General features: G+C 35.3%; 1 protein-coding gene across 7 annotated transcripts in view; it reads left to right on the forward strand.

The window, feature by feature from the left end:
• ATP13A3 (ATPase 13A3) overlaps window positions 1-20150 on the forward strand; it is a 74035-nt gene that overhangs the window by 22060 nt on the left and 31825 nt on the right. For 6 of the 7 annotated variants that reach the window (XM_032481825.1, XM_032481817.1, XM_032481842.1 and 3 more), the window contains 16 exons: window positions 105-287; window positions 599-669; window positions 2207-2287; window positions 3454-3523; window positions 4958-5092; window positions 5568-5637; window positions 7950-8081; window positions 9227-9406; window positions 9553-9710; window positions 10422-10610; window positions 12221-12281; window positions 15168-15319; window positions 17857-17973; window positions 18575-18592; window positions 18722-18875; window positions 18971-19091. In XM_032481825.1, coding sequence (XP_032337716.1) covers window positions 105-287; window positions 599-669; window positions 2207-2287; window positions 3454-3523; window positions 4958-5092; window positions 5568-5637; window positions 7950-8081; window positions 9227-9406; window positions 9553-9710; window positions 10422-10610; window positions 12221-12281; window positions 15168-15319; window positions 17857-17973; window positions 18575-18592; window positions 18722-18875; window positions 18971-19091 — 1892 coding nt within the window. The remainder of the gene's footprint in view (window positions 1-104; window positions 288-598; window positions 670-2206; window positions 2288-3453; window positions 3524-4957; window positions 5093-5567; window positions 5638-7949; window positions 8082-9226; window positions 9407-9552; window positions 9711-10421; window positions 10611-12220; window positions 12282-15167; window positions 15320-17856; window positions 17974-18574; window positions 18593-18721; window positions 18876-18970; window positions 19092-20150) is intronic. The other variant, XM_032481846.1, reaches the window with a different exon arrangement.

A 20150-nucleotide genomic window follows, 5' to 3' on the forward strand; every position in this document is an offset into this window, starting at 1 on the left:
GATATTTTCTCAATTAAAGATAAGTAAATACCATGTAAAGAATGGAAATAAATATATATAGTTATATAATATGCATAATTGACTCTACCGTTTTCTCTTTTAAGGATGAATTCAGAACATGGTTTTGTGCAAAAATTCGCTTTCTTTCTGTGGAAACTCACCCATTTTCAAGTCCACAGTCTGTGGCTAATAAGATTTCAAGTGGCCGTGCGGTTCACTTACCTGAAAATCTGGCTGAAGAGAATAAAGTTGAGATGAGTAAATATTCACAGACTCAGTCACAACAGGTATTGTGACCTTAGTCTCGAAGTTTATTTAAAAACAAGAATTATTACATTTTATGCTATTACGGATAGTCTGTAATTTTGTACTTACAGTTATTTTTGTTTGAGATAAAATTCTGTGCATATAAAATGCCTATTTGTCGTTGTATATAACACAGCTTAGTTATTTACTGTGAGAAGCAGATTACATGTCATGTATATTTGCTTACATTTTAAATAATTGTTATCCCATATGCTAAATTTGTCTTAGTAAACTTAATTGTTAGCAAGTGATGATAATGCGCTTTGATGTAACATGTATGTATGTTCTACAGATTCGTTATTTCACCCACCACAGTGTAAAATACTTCTGGAATGACACCCTTCACAACTTTGATTTCTTAAGGTAAGTACTTTTCTTTTGTTTGGATTATATTATGAGTATCTTGAAAATATTCTAGATAGAAAAGAGTTCATTTTAGTGTCACATAAAATTGAAGAGGTTTTTATTACATAACTTGTATTCACTTATTCATTAATAACTCTCTGGTATTGTTTGAATACTCATTAACCACTTTAGAATAAGTCCTGTCTGTAACTTGTACCTTGACAAAATTGACATAAAAGTTAGACGCAGTATGCTCCCCAAATCCAGCTTGAGTTTGAGTTCTTTTCTTTTTGAGGATTCATCTCAGAGTGAATTTTGAGTATACCTTTAGCCTGTCAGTGTTTGAATTACCACCTTTCAATTTGCTGACAGTTCCACCCACTTGTACTTGAGGGATGGAGTGATAGACAAACATAAACTTAACTTTAATATATGAATAAGGATAGGACATTGTCAAATGCGTTAAGCCTTGGTTAAGACAAATTGGAATAATCCCTTAAAATTTATTTTTTTTGGAGGCTTCCAGTTATATAAGTACTAAGTTAACTAGGATTCTATTTTTATTGCTGCTGTTAAAGTGATGATTATAAACACTTGTGAAGTATCAATGCTTGAGAGTGCCAAAGGAATTCTTAATATTAGTGATAAAAAAAGAATTGCCTTATGAACATTTAACAAACACTGCCAATGAGCTGTCATTTTTGTTTTTTAAAAAATTTGACTTGGAGCTGATCCCTGCTGCCTTTGGAGAAGTAACGTCAGTAGGGGGAAAAAAAGTCAAACATAATTTGCTGTGTAGTCTTTGCCAACCATACCAACTTGTAGAGTTTAAACTTATCCCAGTGTTAGTGGTTAATTATGGAACTTAATGTTTCTCTCTGAAAGAAGTAGAAAAGGATTGGAGTTAAATGATTCTTTTCAGAGTTTTATGAATAATATCTCAGTTAGAATAAGCATAATTCAAACATTTGGGGGAAAAGTAGATATGTGAGTTGAACCCCTGTTTGAATTGTTCCAGATTTCTGACATTGCCTGTGACTCACACAGATTCTGCACTTCTATCCTGAGTATGTGTTAGAGGAGGGAAGGATTTAAATTGATGCTTTTGTGGAAAGAAAAATAAATGAGGAGGATTTCTTAGTGTAAAGCTTAACATTTTTTTAGGTGGATAAAAAGTAAAAATTTTTTCATCAATAGTTTGGAGTTCTCAAGTTACCCATAACTTTACCTTTAATATTATTAGCTTTTACAGCGTTGGCACAGACTTAAAGGATAATAATACTATTATATAAACTTGAGTATTGCGAGCCATCTTATCATATGATAGATACATTGGTTAACTTAGGCGTTGCCACATTTGAGACTAAGACCTTTCATTGCTGTTTATCTTAGGAATTTGAGATTTAAAAATTCTTATCCATTATCTCAATTTTTGTTAGGGGGTTTCTGTTTGTAAGGAAGTCACACTTTAAAATCAGAAATATAGAAAAGTGAGGCATTAAGAAATTTGGATATTTTAAACTTTGTTTAAAGTAAAAACTTTGGATTTATTTAGGGGACTGGATGGAGGTGTTTCTTGTACGTCAATTTATGAAAAGCATAGTGCAGGACTGACAAAGGGGATGCATGCCTACAGGTAATTTTTATCCGACTCAAGTTAGATGTATTATCAAAATTCCTAAATAAAGTAGTATATACAGCCTACCCTTTTACCATATAGTTGTAATATTAACAGGTGTTTAAATATTATAACATAGTCGTTAACAACTTGTTGATATTTTATTTGGGTAAGACCATCTCTCAGTTTAAGAATTGTAAAAATGTTGAAGCTGATATTGAAGTGGATATCCCTGAAAATATACTGTATTTCATCAGTTCAAAGGTACACACTTTCCTGCATTTTAACGTCTTTAAAAGGAGACTGTGCCATACAGTGGGTGGAGTGTCATCCTTTACTTGACAGTGTTTTTAATCTTTCTCGATAGTACATAAAATCATGGTATGTCTTAACAATTGATAGCATCTTAGATTAACTGAAATATTGGGAATTGTAAGCACGAGCTCAAATTTACCACAATGAAAATTTGTAAGTTGGGAGACACAGCCTTTTTTATAGTGTTGTTATTTGCTGAAATATAAAAGTATGCTAGTGTATTACATATTGTAAAGATAAATACCATTTTCAAATTAAATTAGGAATTTTCTTGTACTCCTATAGCATGTTCTTTCAAAGGGTTGAAATATGAATTCATTCAGGCTTCTAATTCATGAAAGGCAAGAATTATTTTGTCATATAGAAAGCACTATTGTAACATAAGGAATTTAAACAGAAGGATTTAAGCAACTTTTTAAAAGCAGTTTTTAAAAAAGCCAAATGTGTAATGTTACATTTTTAGTACAGTATTTTTATTAGAAAAATAGTGTAGGATGCCTCAAATTTACTTAATGTATTCTCTTGCAAAAATAAATTGCAGTTCAAAATTGTTGAGATATATTGTATTCATGGATAGTAAAGAAAGTCTTTTGCTGACATGGTTATTATGGACTAGTGGGAAAGGTACTTGTCACACAAAAAGATAAAATGGAAACCGTATAGTTAGTTATCCAGTATTGACTATGTTGATTTAAATACTTTAGCTAGAGAATTTAAATTGTAGAAGACAACTGTTTAGAAACGTGAATGTTTAAGTTCCAAATTTAAGGAGCAGTCGGTTTGAGCTTCATCTAATGCAATGCCCTCCCTAAATTGTGCTTTTACGATACAATATAATGTAATATTCTTACTATATTTTCCTGTTATAGAAAATTGCTTTATGGAGTAAATGAAATTGCTGTGAAAGTGCCTTCAGCTTTTAAGCTTCTAATTAAGGAGGTAAGACGATTGTACTTGTCTCAACATTTGTGATCAGTAGGTTTGTCAATTGAAAAGGGCCAGCATTTAAGTAATAAGAAGGTATTCTTGGTTTTTTGCTTCCTAACTTCTCTTTGCTTATTTTTTCACTTGGAAGGTCAGAAAGATATTTCTCTGGTAGATCAATAATTCAGGGCGTGGTTATTGTTTTAATTTTTTTGCTTTTCTTGTCTGTAGATTTTTTTTTTTTTACTCAGGAAGTTGTACACCTAAAACTCGCCCTATTTTACAGATGTATACACCTGTCTTTTCTTTTCCCCTACTAATTTAAAAAAACAATTTATCATGTTTTTTTCATGCGGCACACTGTTGGGAACTAGGCATCATGCCAGAGGTTTGGAACAAAAAACGTTACGTGATAAGGACGTTGAGGAACTTGTCTTTTAGCCCGAGAGGAATGCATGTCGGTAGTTTTACTGTAGTGACTGTTCAGTTGTAAGGCCGTGGAAGGGGTGTGAATAAAGGATTGTGAAGGCTCTCCAGCCTTCCCTCTGATTTGGGGCTAAAGATTAATAATTAGCTGTGTTGGGTGAATACTTTTAGTAGAAGTTACTGATTGTTTTCCATCAGTTTCTGAGAGTGGCCATATAATGCTGCTTTAGAGCATAGCAAAGTGTAATGATTAGGAACTAGAAAGACTGGTTTGTAATGTGACTCCATCAGTAACTAGCTTTGATCATTTGAAGACCTTTCTCCCTGCTGCTCCTTTCTTGGTAAAACTGGAGTCAGTCCTTTCTAGTGCTCATTTGATTTTTAAGTAAAATGGGACTATATATGTAAAAGTGCTTTTTGAAAAGTACAGAAGCATCAGTTTTAAAACTTTGGGGGGTTATTAATAAATTGATAAAATACCATAAAATTTGAGTAAACAAAGTCCATTTTCAGGACTTCCTTTTTTTTTTTCATTCAGGTTTTAACCCTTAATTATTTCCTTAGAGAAAGCAAAACAGTATAACTTATCTCATGTTTGTCTTCTCTTTGGACTCTAGTGAACCTTTGACTTACAAGTAAATTATTGTTCCAGTTCATAATAAGTAAACATCTGTTCCATTTGGTTAAAAGTTTTGTATTGTTTAGCAGCACATTAACTATTGGAAATAAGTGTATTTTATTGCTAAAGCAGAATGAAGAACAACTAAATTTACACTCTTTAGCTGTTTCTAGCTGAATGTGTATTTGGGTTTGGTATGAATCTAAATGGATGCAAGTAATTCAAATTAAGCTTATGTTTTTTAATTTTTTTTTTAAAGGTAATGTCTTTTCCTACTTTTTGAGTAGTTATATGTTGCCCTAGCACACTGTAGAGCTTATCCTGTGGTATCTTGTTGGTTATTTCTTAAATCTGTATGGTAATACAGATTTCTTTCAATTTGACTAAAAAATCTTGTTTTTTAGGTTCTCAACCCATTTTACATCTTCCAGCTGTTCAGTGTTATACTCTGGTGCACTGATGAATACTATTACTACGCTGTAGCCATTGTGATTATGTCTTTGGTATCAATTATAAGCTCGCTGTATACCATTAGAAAGGTAAGTCTCATTTATTATGGGTTTCACAACTATATTTGTATTTTTTAATAACATGTACGATGTATAGAATGCTCCTTGGTATAAAGTAAGTACGCAATACAGTTATTCTTCTAGTTATGTGAGAATGTACTCCCTTTCCCTCCTTTTTTGAAGTGGGGAAAGGCAGATGCTTTTTAAAGTCAGAGTGTCACTTGACGGCTTCAAGGCTGAAGGGATCTATAATTGCTTCTCTTAGACTGCAATACTGGAGGGCTGATTCTGCTGTTTTCAGGGCTTGTCTCATTAAAGTGCTTCTTATTTTATCTTGAGCTAAAACATTGAATAATCTTTGAATTTTTTGGTCTTGACATTTTTAAAGGCAGAGTAATATTCATTTATTATATTAGCTTTCCTTATTTTATATTACCCTTGCTTTGTAATATCTTGAAGAGTGGGTTTATGTTAACTAGTTAAAATTTTTTCTTTCCTGATTCAGCAATATATTATGTTGCATGACATGGTGGCAGCTCACAGTACTGTGAGAGTTTCAGTTTGCAGAAGTGAAGGTAAGTACTTCAGGTTGCTGTTGGAAAAATAAACCAAAAAAGATGTCTACTAAACACTAATGTGTAAGCAAGCCCAGTGTATTATACATATTCACTCATTTCCATAAGAAATAAAAATGTGTTTAGGTTTGAAATCATATCTCTATATCAAATTCATTCATTTCTGTCAAATTGTATATTTATATAATGTGATAGGTACTACATTAGGCTTTTGAGATGCAGTGGTTAACTAAGATGGACATAGCCCTTGCTGGCACTGAACTGCAGTCTAGTTGGAAAGACAGATGGTGAACAGACACAATGAAGTGTGATAAAAGCTATGATAGGGAGAGGTCAGGGAACTTAGAGAGAGCTGATTTACTGCAGGTGTCAGGGATGGCTTCTTTGAGAAAGTATTTTTAAGTGGTTGAGTTAGCCAGGTGAAAGGTAGGTGAGAAGGTGGTAAGGTCAGGGTGAGAGAGGGAGAGAAGAGGGTTTTAAGTGCTCAGAGGCCTAGAAATTAGAGAGTTTGGTCATTGTAATAACTGAAAGAAATTCAGGGTCGCAGATGCAGCAACTAGATGGTGGACAGCCTTCTAAGGCCTGTTCAGGAATTTGGACTACTCCAGGTGCAGTGGAAAGCCATTGAGGGGTTTTAGCAGGAGAGTGATAGGATCATACTTGCCTATTTGAAAAAAATCATTCTGGCTGCCATGTTCAAACTGGTTTAGAAGAGAGTAACGTTGAAGGCATGAAATGGATCAAGGTGAGGGTTGTAGAGATGGAGAGTAGTGAGATGGGTTTGAAAGATACTTAAATGTGGGCATTGTAAAAGATTTGATGATTCATTGGCTGCAAGGTGGTAAGAGTGGAGTCAGGCTCGGGGGATGGGTGTTGGTGTCAATTAGATAGGGAACACTGGAGGAGAAGCTGGAGTGTAGGGAAGGATAATGTTTTGGACATGTTAGTTTGTCTGGTGAGGCAGTGAAGAGGTAAAAGGAGATAAAGGGGAAGCAGCACAGTGTCATGGGCCTTGGAGACAGTAGCCACTTTATCAAGAAAACCAAGTCATTCTGCATTCTTTTGGCTTAGTGTACTACATCCAAGTGTAAACCCAGTTTGGCCTTAGCAGGTTGCTTCCTTCCTTGTGCTACTTGGTCACTTGCTACTTTAGCTGGGAACATCTGCCTCCCCTAGCTGCAGCCTTAGTGGTGCTCCTCCCCTCCCAACTCTGCCACTGCCAAAGGTCCTGGGGATGCTAGGACAGGTGTACTGGGCAGTGTGTCTTCCTTGCCCCTTTGCATAGTCCAGCCCTTCACTGATACTTAGTTTCTTGGTACACCTCGGAGGGTCAGAATTTCAAGTGGCGTTAAGGCAGTAAGAGTCAAGTTTTTAAAATAAGGGATCTCATTAAGAAATGAAGATTATTATACTTACTATGTGTTAAATAGCATTAGAATTCTTTAAGTTGTTTGCTCATAGCTTAGTAAACCACCTCTACCTTTTTTTTTTTTTTAAGAAAAGAGTGTCCTACAGGCTAACATCACAAATGGTAGTTTTCTCCTCACCCATCTTTGCTTACAAACTAGTGTCAGTCTCTTCTAACCATAGTTTAATAAAATATGGGGTGGGGGTAGAATGAGAGAGAAAATGCCCAAGTATAAGGTCACCTTTTATTTGGGAAGCTCTTTTAAAAAAGTATTTAACTAACTTGGATATAATACATAAATTTCTAAGGAAATGATGAACTAGGTAAGAAATTAAAGTTCAGTTTATTTTATAAATTTGTTTTAAATAATATCTAAAGTATTTTGGGACTATTTTAGGAATATTGAGAAGACAGTGAGACATTATGGGTAGCAACAAGAAAAAGAATGCTGGTAAAAAAAGAGTTCCAATGCTGTTATCTGTTTCCATGGCATTATAGAAATCTGAGTTTATTTACCTATTGCAGGGCATCCCCTGTGTGGACTCATTGTTCGTTTACTCACAGAGCTGATAGCTGAGGCTGACAACCACCACTGTAATGAGTGCTGAAGCTTCCCACCTGTTAGGTTAGAGGGGACTTGGCATCACCAGTGTGCAATTGGCATCCTCCCTGGGGACAAACTAGCTGACACACTTAAACACCATGCTTTGTTAGCTAAAGGAATAATACTCTTATTTGTCAAAATTTTTCATCTATTGAGATTTTCCAATTGAACTCCATCCTATTTTTAACATCTTATTGCAATCAGGTGACCTTTGGACAGATCTTTGTTTGCTGTATTTTTATTCCAAATTAAAGGATATTCTTTTCAGACTTTTCTTTCTTCTTCTTTCTTTAATTCCAGAAATAGAAGAGATCTTTTCTACAGACCTTGTGCCGGGAGATGTCATGGTCATTCCATTAAATGGGACAGTCATGCCTTGTGATGCAGTACTTATTAATGGTACTTGCATTGTAAATGAAAGCATGTTAACAGGTAAGCTAAATTAAATGAGTAAAAACGAGATGAGTTATTTATAACGATATTAGGGTTAAGTAGTTACTGACTAAGCTATGTCAAAATTAACTACGCTGTTCGTGTCCTTTACTCATGAATGTCATGAATGTGATAGATACTGGAGATTTTTTTTTTATTCTGAGTGAACCAAATTCTGCATTATACTCAACTGTGATACTAAAGCACAGTGCTGGTGTTCACTGCGTCTCTTGTCCTGCTTTTGTCCATTCTTTTGAAAATGAGGAAATGATTTATAGTAAGGGAAGATGAAAGAAATGCTTTGCCCGCAGAGATTTCAGCATATTTAATTCTCACTTTGATGTGCAAAAGTGGGAATAGAGAGTTGATGTTTTTCTTAAATTGTGGGAAAATAGACTTTAAAATAACTTCCCTTCGGCAGTTCACAATCTGGAGGTAGAGCTTTGTATCTTTTTATCACATAACTAATTTTTTTATTGTCATAGTCAATCTGGCAAGAAAGTGATTCCTATATAATACATTTTTGAACTGTTAAGAGTCTGTCTTAAAACACACTCATACACATAAATATCCCCACGCACCTGCTGCCTTTGACACAAGAAGTGTGAATGCTACAGAGCATTACATTTTAATGTTAAAAAGAATTTGGCTGTTGGTTACTGTTGGAGAGAATACTGTACTCCTGCCTTGCTCAGTTGCCTGTTCTCTTCCTACTTGTGTGTGTGTGTGTGTCTGTGTGTATGTATCTGTGTGTGGCAGGGTGGGGGTGGTTAGGAGGAGGAGATCATCATATGTTGTGTGTGCTTGGGGTTGCAGAATACTTCCCGAGTTAGTTCTAGAGGTACCAGAACAGGTGCTGGGGTGACAGCAACAACCTCGTCTTCTTATTTGAAGCGTGTTTCAATTATTTCCAAATGTTTACCTTTGAGTCACAGATCACTTCAGGAATTACCGTAGAAGACAAGATTTGATATTTCTGGGTAAGGAAATTGATAGACAAAAAGCTAATTGATTAGGCTATGTCATTCACATGGGAGGACTCAACTATTGTCGATAGTATGATAACATTTAGGGTATTTAACAACTCAATATTTGTGTGTTTGATACTGATTTCTATGCTTTAATTTATGATTTTTTTTTTAAAGGAGAAAGTGTTCCAGTGACAAAGACTAATTTGCCAAATCCTTCAGTGGACATAAAAGGAATGGGAGATGAATTATATAATCCAGAAACACATAAAAGACACACTTTGTTTTGTGGGACAACTGTTATTCAAACTCGTTTCTACACTGGAGAACTTGTCAAAGCCATAGTAGTTAGAACAGGTAGAAAACATTTAATCTATTCTTGCATGGTTTAGTATGTTTGTTGCCTATTGAATGTTTAAAAAGAGATTTTGTTTTGGGAGATAATCCTCATTTTCTTATAAAAATACTGTATAGTCATTTTCTTCTTTAATTTTTTTTAAAAGGATTTAGTACTTCCAAAGGACAGCTCGTCCGCTCCATATTGTATCCCAAACCAACTGATTTTAAGCTCTACAGAGATGCCTACTTATTTCTACTATGTCTTGTGGCAGTGGCTGGCATTGGGTTTATCTACACGATTATCAATAGCATTTTAAATGAGGTATGTATGTGTGTGGGAGCCTTAATTATCACATGTGGCTGTTGAGGATTTGAAATGTGGCTAGTGAGATTGAAAAACTAAAATTTTAATTTAATTTAAATTAATTTAACTGGGAAAAAAAAGCCATATGAGACCTGTAGCTATTATATTAGAAAGTGCAGATATAGAATATCATTATAGCAGAAAGGTTTGGTTGGCTCTGGTTTAGATGGTCTACTTGCTCTCTTGTGACTTAAAAAAAGGGAGGGGTGATCATATACCGAAGGCTTTCTTTTTTCTTTTTTTAATCTCTGATGTATATGGCATTAAAATTATTTGTAGTTACTGAATTGGAGGTATTTCTAAGGGACCTTGTCAAATTTCTCTTTTCTGTCCCCTGTAGAGGCTGGCGTAGTAGTAAGAGTCAATATCTGACAAATGTTTGTTGAACTTTGAAGTGTGTAGTGTATGAAGTATGTAGGGCTATTAAAATAAGATTCTCTTTAAAAATAGCTCTCATTCCAGAGTCTGTTGACAATTCATTGAGCTTCCTATTTTGCAGAATCTCTAAAGGGAAAAAAATTACAAATGGTTAATAGATGTATATACATACACACTTATTATGTATGAAATTGAAAATGGCCTACAGATTTTTCACTAAAGAAACACCCACATTAGATTAGTAAATATTTAATATTGGGGTCCTGACATTTATTTTTATGTTAATTTTAGGTGGAAGTTGGGGTGATAATTGTTGAGTCCCTCGATATCATTACAATCACCGTGCCGCCTGCGCTTCCTGCTGCAATGACCGCAGGTATTGTGTATGCCCAGAGAAGACTGAAAAAAGTGGGTATTTTCTGCATCAGTCCCCAAAGGATAAACATCTGTGGACAGCTGAATCTTGTTTGCTTTGACAAGGTTGGTTCAGTTTAATTATCATTCTCAAAGGTCACTTTGTAGCTTTTAAATATTCAGGTTAATGGTTTCTGTATTCTTTATGAGCTAATTTGCACAGATTTTTTTTGAATATTTCTTTAATTTTCCTCTTTTTCAACTTATTTGGCACATGTATCTTTGTATATTTCTTCTCATTTTTTTCAATGTTTAATACTTTGTATATTATATATTTGCCCAAATCTACAGTTGACGGACCATCCGTATCCAACATTATGCCTTGCGGTGGTGGTAGTAGTGAAAGTTAGCTGCTCTTTCATGTTTTTAACAGAATGGGCTCCGTACAGGTTTTGACTGGAATGTTCTTGCTATTAAGCATATACGTTTCACGTTCGCTCTGTGACTTTACTGAATGTGTTTCAGATTGTGAAGGACGGTGATTATTTGATTTTATGTGAAAATGACAAGTTTTGTACCTGTATGACATGTACCTTGCCTCTTACAAAGGGGTCTCCTTTCCTCACCTGGAATTAGTTTTCCTCAAAGTTTAAAGAATTAAACCTTGACCAAAAAACCTTTCATCTGACTCTTTGTGGGTAATTGATATAAGAATTAGATTTTTATGCATCTTCTGTATTAAAGAAAAAAAGATGTATTTTACTAAAAACAATAAAAGGTCATATCCCATGGCTATGTTGCATATTGATCTGTTCAGAAAGTTTCACTTAGGCTTCTCTTTTTTGGAAATGTATTTAAAAATTTTAAGCTAACCCAGAAGTGGACAAAAAGATACAAGTATCATAAAGTCTCATTTGCCCATTATCCATCTTAAACAGTTACTAGCAGTTTGTTAATCTTACTTCATCTGTCCCCTCATTTTGAAGGTGCCAGTGTCAGATGTTATTTTATCCATATACTTCAGTATCTCTAGAAGGAAGATAAGCTGTTCAAAAAAAAAAGAAATTACCACAATACCACTGTCACTGCTTACTAGACTTAAAAGTAACAATTCCTTGGTATTGTCTAATATCCAGCTCATATTCAGATTTCCCTGCCTTTCTCAAAGATATTTCAAATTTTTACAATCTGTGTTTTCAGTCAGAGTTGAAATAAGGATTGCATTGGTTATAATTAATCTGTGACTGTAGCTTGTCTTGCCTCTTATTTCCAATTGTCTTATTGAGGAAATCGGGTTATTTGCAACCTGAATTTGGCTGATTGCATCTCTTGATTTCATGTAACTGGTTCCTCTTCCTTTTTGGCTCCCGGTGCCCTAGTCTCTCCCTCCTTGTTGGCATCCTTTATTGATTGATAGGTTGATTGGTACGTTCCACTGTTTGTTTAATGATAAAAGCACATAAATATACAGTTCTACACATACCTCCCCCAACCCTGCCTCACTCACATAGAGGAACCATACCGTAAGGAGCATTCTACACTCTTTTCCCCACTTTTTGTCCTGGAAGTTATTCTGTCAGTACACAGAGATTTTACTCATCCCTTGGCCTCCTCCCACTTTTAACAGCTATCTAGTACTCCATTGTGTAGATATAATGTAGTTTTTCATGATTTTTTTGTTTTTGGAGGCATTAGCTACACTTTGTAAATGTGTGCTTTTTTTTTTTTTTAAATAGACTGGAACTCTTACTGAAGATGGTTTAGATCTTTGGGGGATTCAACGAGTGGAAAATGCACTGGTAATTATTAGCTAAACTAGATCACTTATTAGTTACTTTTTAATAAATATTTTTATATATGAAACATTCAAACATATAGAAAATAACATAACAGACAGCTGAGATTAAACAGTTGACATTTTGCCATATTTGCTTCAGATCTCTTTTAAAAGATTTCAAACATTTACAGGTATCGCTAAAGTCTTAACCTATTTATTTCTCCATCTCTATTATCTATCATTCTGAGGTTGTGTTATTATCTCTCCATGTTTTTATATTTTTGCTTCATATATATCTTCCTACAAACAAGGTCTATAAGTAAATATACGCAACTAATCTTTACTGTACATGTTTTTGCTGCCTTTCTGCCTCTTAACATATATAGAGATCGAGTTTATTAATCTTAACTGTTGTTTAGTGTGCTATTAAGTGATTAAATTATAATATTGTTCTTCAGCTAAGGGACAATTTCATTTATTCTCCCTTTTCCCTTCCACTTTCACAAACAGTGCTGCAATTAAAATTCTTAGGGGCACAAATTCCGTGGGCATGTGGTTGAGTTTCAGTAAACTAGCTTCTTTAAAGTATCAGTGCTGGGTCACACAGCACACGCGTGGCTACCGCTCTAGTAGGTGTTGCCTAGCTGCTCTCTGAGTGATGGTGCAGAGTCACGCTGTCTCCTTCAGTGGGCTCCACATCCTGGACAAACTCAGTACTGTCAGATTTCTCGTTTTCCCAGTGAGAAGATGGAGAAATACCAGATGATATCTCACTGTGGTTTTGTTTGCAGTTTTTTCATTACTTACAAATTTGAGTGTATTTGCATGTTTTTGGAAGGAGGGTCATTTAACATTCTTCTCTGTATTGTCAGTTTATATCCCCATTTTTGGGTGTGTGTGTTGTTTGTCTTTTTTTAGTCCCTTGTTAGAAGTACTTTGCATTTTCTGGGTGGTAATCTTTTTCAGTACTATCCATTGCAGAAATAGTTCACCAGTTTCTGTCTCATCTTTTTACCTTGTTTTTGTTGTCTTTTGATGCTTAGAAGTTTTACTAATACAGTTGTGTTTTTGTCAGGTTTTTTCCTCCTAAAAGTTTGTGGGATTCTGGTTTATAGTTTAAGAGACTGTTGTTTGGTTCATGTAATATTAGAGTTGTCATCTTCTTGGTAAATTGTATGTCACATTGTGACCTTCTTTATCCCTAATAATGCATTTTTGCCTTAAATTCTGTGTCGTCTAATACTTATATAGTTACACACCAGCTTGCTCTTGCCTAAGGTTTCTCTAGTGTATCTTTTTTCCATCTCTGCTTTCCAATCTTTCTGTACCATTGTGTTCACATTTATTGTAATTTCAGGTATATTTGAAATCATTTCTCCCATCCCTCACTCCAGTTCCCTATACATTTTCTCATATTTCTCTCATTTTCCTCACAATTTATGCATCCTAATCTTTTACTAGTCCTCAAGTTATTCATATTCATATTTAGAGCCAAAGTCCATGGATGTCTTTATTGGTTTCTAAACACCCCAGAAACCCATGGATTGTAGACTGCTTTTAATTTGATTATTCCCCTCCCTTCTTATATGTACCTGCTACATAACATTTTGTGATTATGATTTTGGTTTTCTACAGTCTGCATGCTAAGATTTACCTAGGTTTACAAACATCTTTGCTAACAATTGCTTCTTGTATCCCATTCCTCTGGATTTAAATTGTCATTTTCTGTAACTACATTCATTAGTAGTTCTTTGTTTTGTTATCCCCCTTCAACGATGGTGTAACTATATAGATTCCTAGGTTGACAGTTGTGTTCCCTCAGTGCCTTGAAAGCGTTATTCCATTTCTCCTGACTCCTTTTGTTATTGCTGTTGAGAAGTCTTAGTCTTCTCTAGTAATTTCTTTTCTCCTTTGCTGTTTGAAAGGTATTTCCTTATGCTTGATTTCTGCAATTTCACCATCATCTTTCTGTTTGTTTGTGTAGGACCCATTTTACTTCCTGATTCCAAGGATTCATTTCATAAACTCCAGAACATTTACAGCCTCTTTCTATTCCATTATGGCTTTTCCCCCATTGTTTGTTTTGTCTCCATCTGGGAATCCTAACCATATCCTGCACAAGAAATTTCATTTGGTTCTTTCCAAATCTGCCTCTTCCCGCCATGGTGTCTAATTCTTTTCCTAAGTCTGTAATTTTAAAATGCCTTCTTTGCATTCTTTCAGACTGCCATTCTATTATCTCAAGTTTATGGGATTCTAATTCTGTCTTTGTTGGGCCTGCCTGTTGAGTCTTGAGAATTGTTTCCTGGTTCGTTTTCAACTTATAGACTCATCCTTAGCAGGATTTTTCTGTGAGGCTCCTTTGTGGCTGTGTTGTGGGAGCTCCTCCCCTAGGAGTTTTGACTTTCCTTGGCCAAAAGCATTGTCAGTGGAGCCAGACAAGTTTTGATGTTACTTTCATAACTTGGGGATTTCTGGACTAGGCAGTAGTGAATAATCAAGTCCAAATCCCATCCTGAGTAGTGTATTGGTTGAGTTTAGACCCTAAAACTGAACCTCCTGTCTTTGAATCCTTACTTTGCCACTTATATGCTGTGACTTGACAAGTCATTTAACTGTTCTGCTTCAGTTTCCTCATCTATATATAATGGGGATAATAAAACACCTTTCTGTGGTATAAAGGATGAGGTGAGTCAAATATATTTAAAGTTCTTAGAACAGTGCCTAATGCATAGTAGATATTATATAGATGTTAACTATTTTCCTGAGCTTTGGGTGGGGCAAAAGAGATACGCTTATTCTTAGTTATGCCTTTGGGTCTATAGATAACAGACCTGAAAAGGCCTGTTAGAATGTTGTCTTCAGTCTTGGGGTTTATGAATCTGACTCAGTGTATTTTCTGTTTAGTTTTCTTTTGCCAGAAGAAAAGGTTTGCAGTGAGATGTTGGTCAAGTCTCAGTTTGTTGCCTGTATGGCTACTTGTCATTCACTTACAAAAATTGAAGGAGTGCTTTCTGGTGACCCACTTGATTTGAAAATGTTTGAAGCCATCGGATGGGTAAGTTCAGTGTTTTAAAGTACAAGTAACTTTAGGAAAATAGTAAAAAACTCATTTACAGAAGGATTGTTTCTTCAAGTTGTTTTGACAATAGTCTATTTTGTACCATAAAAGGAAACTACATAATTTCTAGAGATACATCGCTGAGAGTTATTTATGATTGTGTAAAAACTCTGTTGTAGTTAAATTGATTCATTCAAACAGCCTTTAATAGAGGATGACCTGCTCAGGCCCCCGCTTTATGTTTACAAGAGAAAGCGGGTGTCAGTATCTTGGGACCATAAGCCTGAGTTAGTAAGATGATCTCAGTGGCAAAACTCATTGGCCATAGGTAAAATGTATAGAGTGGTCCTGTGTCTTTGGTGTTCTTTTGTCACCGTCTTTACTTCCTGTGTCCTTACACACACACACACACACACACACACACACACAGGTTTGTTTGTTTATAACTTCCTTCTATTTGTTGTGCCATTGATAATTTTAGTTTCTGAGTGCTTACTTATATTTTCTGTTTCCATTTTACAGCATCCAGTTCTTTTATAGATGTAATCATAGTTTGTTTTTCAAGTTCCCTTCTTCTTTCTAATTTATTTATTTTCTCTGGGTCAGGTTTTCTACCCACGTTCCTACACTTAATCTTTTCCTTCATGCCTTTTTTTTTTTTTAATTCAGGTATCATTGACATCTCCTTCGTGCTTTTTGGTTTTCATTATACATCTTTTTTTTTATTGCACATTTTAATTTTCATTTATTAAAAATTTTTTTTTTGTGTGGGGGAAGGAGGTAATTACGTTTTTATTTATTTATTTGTTTGTCTTGGAGATACTGGGAATTGAACCTGGGACCTTGTCCATGCTATGCGTGTGTTCTACCACTGAGCTATTACCGCTGCCTCTCCCTGCCCCCATTATACATCTCAATGGTACTTTCATACATAAGAATGAAGGTGTGATTTGATAATTCTGGGTAGCTGCAGCAAGGTTTTTATCCTTGCCCATATGTATGTTGGTCTATTTTCCTGAGAAGTGCCTTCCCTGAATGGGAAGGCTGACTGGGGCAGCTTGTTGTATGTGGAGGATGGGGCCTCAGCAGCAGGCATTCTTCAGTTTTAGGGGAGCAGAAGTAGTTTTTGCTCTCCCCACCCACTCCCCCCAATGCTTGCACAAGCAGGACTGTACTCTGGAATGCTGCCCTGCCCCTCATATTAGCATCCCTTCATCCTCTCGGGGAGGTAGTATATATCTGGAGCATGACTCCTGGGTTTTTGGGTTTTTTTACTTTTTTTGCTTTGCTCAGCTATTCTGGCTGATAAGAAATGTTCCCACCTCTCCTGTGTGTCCTTTTGTGTTTATTCCGGCTACTGTGTCCTTCATTGCTATATCCATCAGTATCTCAGTTTTCCTTTGTCTCCTCTCCCTGCTTTGCTTTCTGTTTACTTTGACAGGGTTATTTCTTCTTTTGTGTCCTGTTAATACTTTGAAAGGGAGGGAGATGAATGAAGAAGTACTCTGCCATCTTCTAAAGGCCTACAATAAATACTTATCAAATTTAATTCCCCAAAGGAGGCCCACTTCATTATAAAGAGTAAAACAAAGTAGAGCTGGTTCATCTCTGATAATCTCTACAGCTTTTCTCCAACTGAATAGATTTTTAGTAGATTTATTGTGTGTATGTGAATATTTAAAAAATGGGTTAAATAAGTAAGTTTGTGTAATAGCATGCTTTTTTTGACTCTGAGATGCTTTGATGCTTGATTTTATAGGGTGTCTGGAATATTTTCATACAACTGGGCACTACTGTTGTTTGATGTGATTGATGCCATGTAAGATACACCTCAATTTCAGAGCTGTTAAAATATTTCTTAAGGATTGTGTAAAATGGGCTACTTGGACATAGCTCTCTTCCCCATCATTTTCCCACTGATGATTTCTTCACTTATAGAGTCACATTGGTTTATGCATCTCGTATATATGTATTTAATTCAAATTTTTGATTGGAGTTATACGCCAAAAATTCTTTTTAAATTAAATTTCAAATGGGTTGTAGTAGTAGTACATTAATTAGAAGTGTTCAAGTGGGAAAACTGCATTCACATCTTTGTACGTCAGTGTGCTCTTGCCCAGTGATTCTACTAACCCTATCTGAGCTCCATGTATTTCTGAATCCTGTTCTGTTAGCAGAAAGGAATCCCTGGATGATAGACTGACAATTTTTTGGAACTGCAGGGACTTTCTGTACTTTGCTGCACTAGTCTGAACTAGTCTCTCAACCTAACTGGTCGTAGGAGCAAAATTTCTCTATTTCTTTATTCCACTTCTAACTTCTGCTCCCCTCTCCCATGGGTTGTGAGGACTTTAACTAGCTTTGTTTATATTTTGTTTTACTTATGTTAATGATCTAGTAGTGCTCATTTATTCCCCGGACACCCTTTTCTTTTTTTTTTAACACTTCGCTGAAGATAGCCAGAATGTTTCATTTTAAAGTGGAACCAGTAAATTGAATTTTATGAATCAGTGCTTTGAATATTTTCCTTTCAGATTCTGGAAGAAGCAACTGAAGAAGAAACAGCACTCCATAATCGAATTATGCCCACTGTGGTTCGTCCTCCAAAACAGCTGCTTCCTGAATCTACACCTGCAGGAAACCAAGAAATGGTGCGGAATCACTTCAAGCTAGCTGATACTGTTGGCACTCATGTTTTGTCCTCATTTTGAAATACTGCTGGAAGATGAAATCATATTCTTTTGTTCACCTCTAATGCAGATATGAATGTCTTTGTTGCATTGATCAGAAACTATGCCTGGTGTGTTGCAGGCATTCTTTGTAAAACATTGAGATTTAATTCTTAGTACTCTTTCTTTTCATTCCTATTTACTGAGCAGTTAGTGCCTTGTGATTTAGATACATGACAATGAAGCCTTTTAAAGTGCATCTGTATTCCTAGGATTTAATAAAAAGAATATGAGAGGCTTTATTTTTAGGTTAATTTTTACATATGTTCCACTTAGTTTATTTTAGAACTTAATATGTTAATATTTCTAGGATAGCAGAATGTTTTAAAATACTCAAGCATGTACTTTTTAGAAATGGGAGGTGGTAGAGAAGCAAACTTGAAACCTGACTTTGAAATATTTAGAGTTCTTTGCTATTTTCCAAATAATGTTTTGTGGATGTATAGTTAAAATTTTTTTTAACTTGAGTGTATTAATGGACTTAATCTGTACAATTACTTTTTTCTTTTTGTCTTATTTTTAGGAGCTGTTTGAACTTCCAGTAAGTGAAGAATATTTGTTTCCTAAGTATATCTTTAAAAAAATTTTTTTTAATTGAGGTATAGTAGATATGTATATTTTAAGCCTTAAAAAATAATAAATGCTTTGTGCTTCTTTTGAAATTACGTAGGCTGTTTATGAGATAGGAATTGTTCGCCAGTTCCCGTTTTCTTCTGCTTTGCAACGTATGAGTGTGGTTGCAAGGGTGCTGGGGGACAGGAAGATGGACGCCTACATGAAAGGGGCTCCGGAGGCCATTGCCGGGCTTTGTAAACCCGAAACAGGTAAGGAGGCAGCTAGGCTTTGAGTGAAATTCTGGTATTTGTGTAAGCTGTGGTCACAATTGTAACAGTGACCTTTATTTTCTCCTTTTTAAAAGTTCCTGTTGATTTTGAAAAAGTTTTAGAAGATTACACGAAACAGGGCTTCCGTGTGATTGCTCTTGCACACCGAAAATTGGAGTCAAAACTGACATGGCATAAAGTGCAGAATATTAACAGGTGAGGTTGATGAGTGGGTTTTCTACAGTTTTTCCAATAAGGCATCATTTTTGTTTCTATAGGTCTTGTACAGTAATTTATATTCAATTTATCATTTATTTACTAACTATATTGAATGTATGCAAATACATAACATTATGCAAGGTTTGTTTTCAGTGAGATAAAAGTACAACTCTCTGGAACTACTCTTAATTTATTTGTTAAATATTTATCAAGCGCCTGCTATGTGTCAGGCATATTCTAGGAACATAATTATGTTTTTGGTAAACATAATTAAATAGAAGTGTATTTTTCCCAAATGATCTACAGTTACTTCTTGGTATCTATAGGGGAATGGCTCCAGGATCTGCCGTGGATTCAACCATGGATCATATAGTACTGTAGTGTTTATTGAAAAAGCAGCCATACTTGCTTTTGCCCAGTGGTTGAAACAAGTGCTTATTTGGTCAGAGTATCATGAGTCACAATAACCATACCTCCCACCCCGCCCCCAAAGGTCAGATGGCCATTAGCAACATCACATTTACTTCCAGGTATAGCTGTGGGTTTCACGTTGCAGAATTGTCACTTTTACTGTAACCGGTATAGACCAACCTTTTGAAGATAACACTTTTGTTTAGGAAAATTTCATGGTGTATTTAGCATTTTGGAAGCAGAAAGAAATATTTATTGGCTCTCCTGCTAATTCTGCCTATGAAATAGACTCTTCTTCTCACTTTCCCCGCTGCCATAGTCTCTAATTTGGGGACTCAGCTCTTTTCTCCAGTCTTTACTGGGTCTAATCTGTGTGCCACACACTATGTCCAGAGAGAGCTATTTAATATTCAAATCTAATACCAGTCTTCTACTTGGAATTCTTATAAATGGCTCCCAGTCACCTTCTGGAGGAGTTCACTATCAGGGATGTGAATCAAGAAAGAAACAACAAACCACATACTTAATTTAAAAAAAGGTAAATGATGCAAACAGATAATCATCAGAAAAAGACCTACAGATAGCCACTGAACACATGAAAAGGGTAAGACAGTTCAGTTCTTGGGGAACTACAAAATTAAACCA

The sequence above is a fragment of the Camelus ferus genome, chromosome 1 (genome assembly GCF_009834535.1).
Source record: "Camelus ferus isolate YT-003-E chromosome 1, BCGSAC_Cfer_1.0, whole genome shotgun sequence".
Taxonomy (NCBI): domain Eukaryota; kingdom Metazoa; phylum Chordata; class Mammalia; order Artiodactyla; family Camelidae; genus Camelus; species Camelus ferus.